This window comes from Rhipicephalus microplus, chromosome 2 (assembly GCF_043290135.1).
Source record: "Rhipicephalus microplus isolate Deutch F79 chromosome 2, USDA_Rmic, whole genome shotgun sequence".
Lineage (NCBI taxonomy): Eukaryota > Metazoa > Arthropoda > Arachnida > Ixodida > Ixodidae > Rhipicephalus > Rhipicephalus microplus.
This window is the reverse complement of record NC_134701.1, coordinates 79,598,406-79,608,533: the sequence shown is the minus strand read 5'-3', so window position 1 is coordinate 79,608,533 and position 10,128 is coordinate 79,598,406. Positions and strand designations below refer to the sequence as shown.

Sequence of the window (10,128 nt, the reverse complement as noted above, 5' to 3'; positions counted from 1 at the left end):
CCGAGCGTATAAGAGGCCGTGCTCAGGTTATCAATGTGCAAAGAGGCAGTGCGACTAGAGAGAAAGGCACGAACATATTTATAAATTCTGGGGCCTACTTGTAGTGCTACAGTTGCCTTAAAATGACATCGTGTCAAATTCTATTGAATGCCTTAGCGATGTCTACTGCCAAGATAGCTTTAGTAAGGTGGGGTATGGTGTCATCGAGCACTTCGTTAGTAATTTGGAGCAGGGCATCCTGCGCAGAAAGATGCGCGCGAAATGCTAACATTCTGTGGAGGAAAAGTTGATTTTCTTCCATGTACATCGTCAGCCTAGGAAAGATTATGTACTCGAAGACCTTGGTAAGACAGGATGTTAATGAAATGAGACAAATATTGTCGATGGTGATGGGTTTGTGAGGTTTAGGGGTAAATTTGATTTTAGCGCATTTCCAGGAGGTAGGGAAATTACCAGCTTCCCAACACTCATCAAAGTAGTTCACCAGATCAGATATGGAAGCATCATCAAGATTTCGGATGGCAGCGTTAGTAGTTTGATCTTCACTGGGTGCTGTATTACGTAATTTGAGTAAGGCTTCGCAAAATTTTGGTTCTGTAATAAGAGCACAAAGCTGGGGTTGGGGCGTGCCGGTGTTCTCGGGGTGTTTGGTAGGACGACCAAGTGTGGTATAGCTGCATTTAACCTGTGTAAGGAAGGCATCAGTGTCCTGCCGATAGTTATGAGTGAGGCGGCGAAGGCTAAGACACGTCTGGTTTTTGTATTGCGTGGGGTCTAGCATGTGACGCAACAGATGCCAAGCGCGGGTTGTGGAGAGATTTGCACGGAGATGTTCACAAATCTGAGCCGAGTTAAAATCGCAAATGATTGTGCTGTGTTTTTCTGTTGGTGCTTGAATCTGCGCGAGTCTGACTTGTAGTTTCTGGTTGTGCTTTTGTGTTTTCCACCTTTGCGCATTGTTATTATCAGTTTCCAGGAGATGGGCGAGCTCACTGTCGATGACGGAGATTTTCTGGGTTGTATCTAGCATTTGGGTATTCTGGCGGATGTCCTCCTGCAACTGCATAATCCAGGAATCATAGTCGAAGTGGACCTGTGTTGGCCACGATTGCCTGATTTTGCGGTGCTGGTCCCACTTTATTCACCTGATGGAAAATTTACGCTGAGTTTGCTGATAATTCACTGCAATGCAAATTAGGTGGTCGTTACTGCCCATTATGGTTTGCGTTCTTTCCATTTCAAGTCGGTGGTATTTGTGCCAAACGTGAGGCTTGGACTGGTATCAGCTGTGACACTATTAACAATCCGAGTAGGCAGGCTGAAATCATTAAAAGTGGTCAGATGAAGCATCAACGCTTCATTGTATAGGACTGGACTTCTCTGGTGGGTGCGCTGATAGCCCCAGTCCACGTGAGCGCAAATAAAGTAACCCTTGATGAGTAGGGGTTTCATTGCTGCCAATTGTGTGGCGGACTTGAGAAGAGGAGGAAGTAACTGAACAGACTGTCGTGAAAAAAGACAGCAGTTAAAAAACAAAAAGGGGGGACCGTGCAGGGTTTAGGGGTAAAATTTCATTGAAAGTGTGAGCGATAGGGGAGGTGATGTCATGCTGCACGTAAGGTAAGGAGTTACCGTCGTATGTTATCACGCGAGGAACACCTATTGAGTCTGATGGAATAACAGTATAGCCTGGCAGTGGCCTGCAAACGTTCGCATCGTGAATATCAATAATATTTGCTGGTAACAAAGAATTGATAATGATTTGCTGTAGAGGGTCTCACTTTCGCCGAAAGCCCCTGCAGTTCCATTGTATAATAGTAACGAATTAGAGCACGTCAGAGAATCCATGTTGTAATGCGGAAGGGCAAAGAAGGGTTTTAGAACTGGGGCTGTGAAAGTAGAGGCTGCTGGGAGCCCAGATATAAGGTGAGCCGAATGCTCTTCCACTTTGGTCATAATGCTCGAGAGCACATTATTCATAATACTGGTAATGGTAGCTTCTCTATTAATTTGACACTGTGCAGTGACTTGCGCCGTAATGCGCTCTGTGAACCTGGATTCTAAGTTTTCTGAGAGATCCTGAAATTTTGCTTCCAAGTCTAAAGGCTCGACTGGGTTTTCATCAGGCCTCGTTTTTTTCTGAGGAGGCAGGTGAGATGGGGTGGGTAAAGATTGGGGCAGTGAAATTGGAGGGAGAGTATGAGTGGAGGCAGAGAAAGCTGCTCTGAGCTTCTTTACCTCTTCCCCGCACAGCCTGCAGTTCTGTGTCCTGGGAGGTCGTACCGCCTGCTCCGACGGCCCCGGAGGACTACGTAGATGTAAATGGGTGGGTGTTGCGAACGGGGGAAAGTCCTCGTTGATAGGGAACGTTGTTTTCTGAGGTGGTGGGCTGCGTCATTTTTTGGCAGGATTTCTCGCCTTGTACGATCCAGTTCCTGTGAGGTGCTGGCCCCCACAGAGAATGTAGCTTGGGATACAAGAGGGAACACCTTGCCCGTCATGCTTGTCTCCGCATCGCGAGCAGATACCACTCTTGGAATCGGGGCACAAGTCGTATCTGTGGCCCGGTCGGCGACAGCTTGTGCTTGCATCTAGGTGCACTGGGTGCACCTACACACTACACTCATGAAGCGTATGGTGTGTGGTACTGGTTCGTGCGCAAAAGTGATCAATATGGAGAGGGTCCTCCCCATTCTGTGGGCAGCGATGATATCAGTGTCTGGGTTACGAGTCCAAGCGTGTGAAGATGAAAAAGTTTGCGAAAAGACCCCGCTTGCCAGTATCCCCTTTTGTGCATGGTGTTTCCCCTTCTCAAGAAATTTGTAGTGATATATGGTGTCCGCGTTATATTTTTGGCTAAGCATAAGTGAAGTGGATAGCGCACTGCTGTTGAAAGTAAGACGGACGGGACTGCGGATTAGGAGCACGAATGCAAGACCAAGCGCAAGTACAACCCACAAGAGTGTGGTAAGGGAGTTGTTTATGAGGTGCCCTTTACGTGCGGTAAATGCTACGTAGGACAAAGAGGCTGTTGTCTGAACGTGCGCCTGCAAGATCACCGTGTATCTGTGAAAGGTCAGACAATATTAAATTTGTCCCAGAACTGCCGTGAGTGTGGGTGTATCTTGTCCTGTCTGACTCCAAACTTTTGGCATGTCACGGGGACCGGACCGCACGTGAGCTCATCGAAACTTTCTTAATTTTGAAAGATGGAGATACCTGTGTGGCCAAATGTCCTTTTGCGTCAAGTAAGGCTCAAAGAAGATACCCGGCTGCGCACACCGAATGTTTTTGGCTGTGTTCTCGGGAATATATGTTTCACCTCCTACACTTATTCGTTTTTTTTCAGTACAACTTCAGTAGTTAGCATGAACTTATCTGGAAGTTTTCTCCGTCTTGTCGCGCGTTTTGTTTTTCGTTCTGTTTCCCTTTTTCGCGAATAACCTACTCTCCCACCAGTCTGTTCTTCCAAAAATGTTGCGAGGTGATGATCACTGCTACTTCTTTGCGTAAACTCAAGGAACCCAGGAACTCTGTAAAAAAGCACCATTGTCCCAAGCGCCATCCTGTATGCGTAAGAGGAGTACCGAAAGCAAGTTGGTTGTTCCGTGCATGGTCGTGATGTCGGCCTTGTGAAAGCAATGTTATTGTTGAGACAAGGGCGGCTGACTGCTTTATTGCGATAATGTTAGAGCTCACGCTCGATGAAAAACGTATGTATTTCAAGGGTACGGAAGTGACGCTTTTGTTCTAGAAGAGCCACAGCTCCATACTCAAAACTCGGCTAACTTTTATGGGTACGTGAAGCACGCCCTAGTACTTTTGCAACAATTGTAGTCAAAGTGGGATCATTGTTCATTATAACGCGTATTCAGACTAAATAAAGCAGTTGCTAACTGAACGTGATTCAAATACTGCACGTCTTTTGATGAAAGTCAGTCAAATTTATGAAGTCTGGGCTACATAGAAATTCGCGAGCAAAACAGCCAAGATGACCACATCCAATTTGTTTTAATTGTGTCCTGTAATTTTTCTTATCGAGCTCTCATGGCGTAGTATTTCTTGGGCGAGGTAGCACTTACTGATGGTGTTTTAGGACAAACATCAAATTGAAAGAGCCTGAAACCAATGTTGCTACTTTTTTATGCCTCCGATAGTTTTTTCTGAGTTTTGTGCTATATTATCATATTATTCTATTACTCGAAGACAATACACCTGAAGTAGAAATGAAGTGGAATAAAAATATTGGAGACAAATCTATTCTGTGAAGAAGTGATTCATAATGATGCGGCATCAAACGAGCTCACACACAAAAAAAAAATAAATAAAGCTGAGGCACTTTTGAGGACCTTCAATAGATTCAAAAACTGAAAAAAAAAACGTTGCCGCCACTGCTGAACGGTGCGCATTTTGTCTGGATGGCGGAGTCATATTTCAAACTTTATCCTCTTTATTACGCCCGTGCTACAAAGCACGGTACCAAATAGAAGCAGAAGGATGGTGCTATTTTTGTCCCGAAATTCTATGTAATTCATTTGCTGTAACTTAGTCCCATATCACTTTTTTGAAGCCTGAATAAACTGTTCCAATTTATAGGAGTCTATTTATGAGCCTTAATTTTAAGTGTGCTTATTATAGCAAACACGAAGTTTTAGGTGTCAACACAGCAGTTTGAAAAACACCAGGAATACTTACGGGCATTCATAAGGAAGTCTGTCTAACGGCAGCAATCAGTGATTGCATGCTTTGCGCCTTGTGGAGAATGTGCCGGATAAACAAACAGACAGTGGGGTTCAACATGACCTGCAATTTCTAATTCAGGGGCATTTGAAGATACAGGTTGTTGTGATGTTTAGGACAGTTCGAGCACTTCCACTACTGTGCAGTGGCGCAGGAAACAGACAGGGAGACGAGTTCAAACGTTTATATACAAAAAGAAGGCTATGAAAAGTCAGTGATGTGGACGCTGTCGGGACGACCACCACGGCACATGAGGAAGAAGAGTCCCGTAGACTCACGACTCTCGAGCAGCGGTGGCGTCGTCTAGAAGATGCCTGGACTAGCGCGACCTCGGACCTTGTTTCCGAGCTCTTGATGACCACCCGGGCGTAGCGGTTCCACGTGCGGGTTCTTGCCAGCACAGCACCGTCTGTGCCATGCAGAAATGCTGCTCGCCACAGCTGCGGTGCGGCAGCTCAGTCACCGGCGTTCTTCACCTTGGCCAGGGCACAGCCAGGTACCCTCGGGTGCCCAGCTCGTGAGCTCGCGGCTCACGTCCGAGTCTGGCGCGTCGCTCGGTACGGCTCGGCACCGCTCGGCGATCCTCGATTCAGCCAGCAACTCCCCTGGCACTGGAATCCTCGGCCACCCTGGACCTTGCACGGCTCCGTGGTCCTCCGTGCACACGCCCGCGTCTCGCCCGGCAGAACGTCTCGCTCGTCCGAGCTCGGAACTGCACGCCTTGGCCCGAACACTGCGAGCGCGCCTCGTGCCACCGTTCTCTTCTTCTTTGTCCCTCAGTGCTTGGTGGTCCGCGTCGACGTGTTTGCGATATTTACATGTGATAATTGTTATGCCTGGGAGTTCAAACTGAACTGCATTGCTTCTGCGAAGTATTCAAGCTGGTATTGTTTCGATACAAGCTTAAATCCGCCGTGGTAGAGCAGTGGTTAGGGTTCTCGGCTGCTGACCCAAATGTCGCGGGTTTGATCCTGGCCGCGGCGGTCACATTTCAGTGGAGGTGAAGTTGTGGAGGTCCATGTACTGTGCGATGTCATGCACGTTAAAGAACACCACGTGGTCGAAGTTTCCGAAGCCCTCCAGTACGGCGTCTTTCATAATCATATTGTGAATTTGGGACGGAAACCATAGATATAATTATTATCAATATCAGCTTGAATCGATCGACTGGTTGATTGATAGACTGGCTGATGCAACCAGTGTCAAAACCAGCGAGCGAGCCAGGCTGATGCAATTAACGACATCTCTTGCGGCGCGTCTTGCGGAACGGGTGGCAAGCCCCGCTCACCCATGGGTCCGATTCCAGCCAGCGACCAGCGGGGGTTCCTGATTCAAGGCTTCGAACTAGTGGCTGATGTTACGAATCTCCAGGGTCTATAAAGGAACGAAACTGCATGAAGTGAGAGAGAGAGAGAGAGAGAGAGAGAGAGAGAGAGAGAGAGAGAGCGACTAAAGCTCACCGTCGCACATGAGTGCGAACTGCTTAAGCTTTCGACCTCAGTTGCACCTCGGTTAGTGCCTTGGTATATAACGCCTCAGTTAGTGCTGTACATAAATGTTGCCTCAACTCACCGTTGCCTTGTCCACTCCGTCTATCAGCTCTGCGCAGATGCAGCCGCGAGCTGAGACGCGCGATACCAAACAAAGGCCAGACTTAGAATACTACGAGTCAATATGAATGGACGGGGTTTTACGTCCCAAAACTACGACATAATTATTAGGCGGTACAGTTGCAAAGGGCTCTAAAAGTGGTCAATCAAATCCTCTATCTTTACCACTTGGAATAAACTAAACTACACTCTCCGTGGGCATTGCCTGTTTATAGAAATGTGGCCGTCATGGCCGGCAGCGGATCCTGCGACCTTCGCGTCTGCTGCCGGGCACCATAACTACAGGAGCACCATGGTGGGCTGAGATTGTGATTGAAATAGCCCGTGAATTCACCCCTTTAATAAAAACGTATTGATAATCATGCTTGAGACTTTTTATAGCCCTATGAATTGCGTCATGAAGAACTGAATTGATGCATGATCGTTTACGCAAGAGACATAGTTCCTTTTTTCTAGATAGGCGTCGCATAAGAGCCTGCAGAGGAAACGGCATTTTAAATTTGAAACAAAATAACGAAGTCTTACAGAAAATCACTTGAATAGCATTGACTAAGTGTTGAATAACCAGCAGGGTACTGGTCTTTCTGTTTGCCCAGTATCACCATGTTTACATTCAGCGGTTTAGCCAGGATATCGAAGAAATGTGGACTTGCGAAGCGCACAGCCGTTACGTGAACTTTCGAAACAGAAATTTGTTAGCCACACATTTATTTGAGAATGGGACTTTTTATAGTATTTTTTTACATGAACGCTTAAGACGTTGAGAAACATTCGGCCTCCTTATCGGGAGATGTATATCTGTAAGAAAGAAACGCTGATAGCTTTCTCAACATGTAGAGCCGTGGGTAGCGCCCATGCCCACAGCTATTGTTGTAATCCTCGAACTGAATATCCACGGCGGCCATCATATTTGTCACATTCGTCGCTAACTTCTTTGCTTGGCATACCTGCGTTGTCGTTGGTAAGACGAGAAGTTAGAAAGAATGAGTCATATGGTGAGTTTTGCAAATGTAAAAGCACTGTCAGAAATTGTAGTATAAAAATAAGAGACTAGAATGCCTTGTTTCTGACGCTGAAGGGCACGTGAATCATACTCACAAAATATTTTAAGCACTTAGGAATTGAAAAGCATGCAAAATATTCAAGCCACATTCACAAACAACCTTTCTCGTTAGCGTTATAAGACCACCGGCCATGAACAAGCCTGCGAGCATGCGAAAAGAACTGGAGCACATCAGATAGCATTTCATGCACACTGAAGAACAATCCCGACTAAGAATAGAAAATCATATTGCAAGTTATTTATTATATCTATGCTTGCGTATGCAATGTCAGAAAATGCGTGGAATTATAGAAAGGTACCTGTGAAGTGTCCAAATAAGATGATCAATCTACAAGTCGAAGCGCGCATGAATAAAAATTGGGCATAAAATGCTGTCTATGTTTCTAAGTATTATTCTTACATTTTTGTGTGTCAGAGCCAATATATATTCACAAGGCACGAAAATGAAACATTGAGGACTAGAATATTTTTCTGATGTTATATAGTTTGCGTATAAATCTGTAGACACACATACTTTCGTGCATTTATAACAGATATGCCAGGTAACAGGGGGGACCAAGCTGCCCTGGTGGAAGGAGACAAAAATTCTGTGGATGCGAAATATGAAGAAATGTAGAAGGAAAATAAATCTAGGACCTGAGCCCACTTGCCCTGTGTGGCAGGCAACTTTTCACCACAAAACCTTCGCAAATGCCTTCGGTATGGATCCCAATGGAGGCGTCGTCTCGATCAAGGAACCGTGCCGACGTATGTAATGTACCACGGTAGATGAGTAAAATAACAACCAGGCGTCACGCAGTGGGAGTTCAGCTACGAGTTCATCGTTGAAGGCTCTCAATTTATCACGAACAGCTCAGCCACAATTCTTTATTGTCGTCACCCACAGCACAAAGTCCACACAATGCTTTACAGCTGCGTTGCAGGTACCACGCTTTTCTGTAGAATGACAAATAATGGCAACGGTGGAGCTTGCCTACTTCATATTAATTATGATGACTTATTGAAAAGTGGGTACCTCGTATGTGTGGTTATTTGGTAGCTTCAAAGGAATCAGGAACGGGCTCATTAAAAAGGCCATATTGTTCTTTTATTTGTTGGAGAGGGGAGCGAAACACGATGAAGTCAAAGAAAGAACTGAGCAGCCGTCGTAGTATGAACCCAGGAAAATTAAATGAGAAACTGAAATGACTGCGTGAGAGATTTGCGTAGGATAAAGTAGACAAGAACAGGCCCTTAAAGAGAACAGGAAGTCTTTTGTTCATAGTGGGGGATTGTAATGCAGACCACAAATGATACATGCGTACCCCTGTGACTCCACAAAATTAATGCATATTCAAGTGTTGCCCGTGTCACCTGGAATGCCCCAAAGAACGCTGCTTGGACTCATTCAAGAAATCAACGCTAGGTCATGAAGTGAGACAACTATTGAGTAGCTGTGTTATTAATGCACCTACTTACGTAAGAGATGCGAAAATTCTGGAAATTTTGAGTAGTCGAAAAAATCCACTTTCCCAGGTTTTAATATTTTGGAACAATAAAAAATAACAATTTTTTCTCATATAGCCACAGTTCATTGCCAAATGATATCAGTTTATTGCCTAGTGTCAAAAGCAACAAATTTCATCATGCAAATAATAAAAATGAAATGCTTTCTCTCTTTTCACAAAAGAATGCATCATATAACAGATCAATAGCAGGCCAGAGGCATCACCCCGAACTGACAGAGCGCTTTATGAAGGAGTGCGGCTTCCCAGAATTATTACATAAGTTAAAAAAATATTCCAAAAATGTGTACTTTGTCATCACTTCGACTATGGAAACATTATGATGATAAAAACATGACGTCGACATTTTTCGTGTCAGTATCACTGACTTCATCTGCAGCTTTCTTCGTCATGTTAAAATGCCGCACTGCGAAAACGTACGTGTTGTTGCAGTGCTTACAAACAGCGAGCCCCCGTTTCCTGCCACCGGTCTATTCAATTATGAAGTACAGCAGCGTTAGAAATTAGCCCAACCATTGCAGAATCTCCTTGCACAACAGCTTTATAAACAGGCTTCCACCACAGGTCACAGAAATCTACGAGGGAAACATAAAACTTAACAATAACAGGCACCAACGCACCATAAACTGCCTGCGACATGGGCGCACCAGAACGACGAAACTACGTGAAGACAGGTTAACCTGACGCTCAAGCTCAATTCATGTGATGTCGGTGGTGAGTGGCCAGCCGTTGTTTGGTGTTTTGGTAGCATGTGCGATGTTTTGGTTTCACGGACAACGCTTGGTGCTGCCTAAGCTTTATTTCAGTAAGTTTTTCCCGGTGGAAGCTATGGCAAAAAAGAGAGAAAAAAAAAACAGTCTTTTTCTGGAGTTGTCCTGTTTTTTACCGCACTTTCCTTATCTACCCATGATATGCACAAAACTGCTGAAGTTACGCGTAATTGCTTCAATTCACCGCTTGGGACTTGATAAAAGTGTGACATATGCTGCAAACAAAAGTATTCGCATTGCTTTGCTCTAAATAGTAGCTCTTAAATCAACGAGGACTATAAACACTTATGGAGAAGAGGTGTAAATGCCCCTCTTCCCGTGAAACGACCCTGTCATTCTCTGAATAACGTCAAGATAGTTACTTTGATTGTTTAAAACAATCAATAAAAACGCTAAATTGTTAACAAACTCATAACAGAAATAACAATTTTTGTTAGAGG

General features: G+C 45.0%; 1 protein-coding gene across 1 annotated transcript in view; it reads right to left on the bottom strand.

Annotated features, from left to right (window-relative positions):
• Positions 1 to 7,102: 7,102 nt before the first annotated feature.
• Positions 7,103 to 10,128, bottom strand: part of LOC142790032 (uncharacterized) — a 67,273-nt gene continuing 64,247 nt past the window's right edge. The window contains exon 6 of the mRNA XM_075885061.1: positions 7,103 to 7,297. Within this exon, the coding sequence (XP_075741176.1) occupies positions 7,103 to 7,297 (195 nt within the window). The remainder of the gene's footprint in view (positions 7,298 to 10,128) is intronic.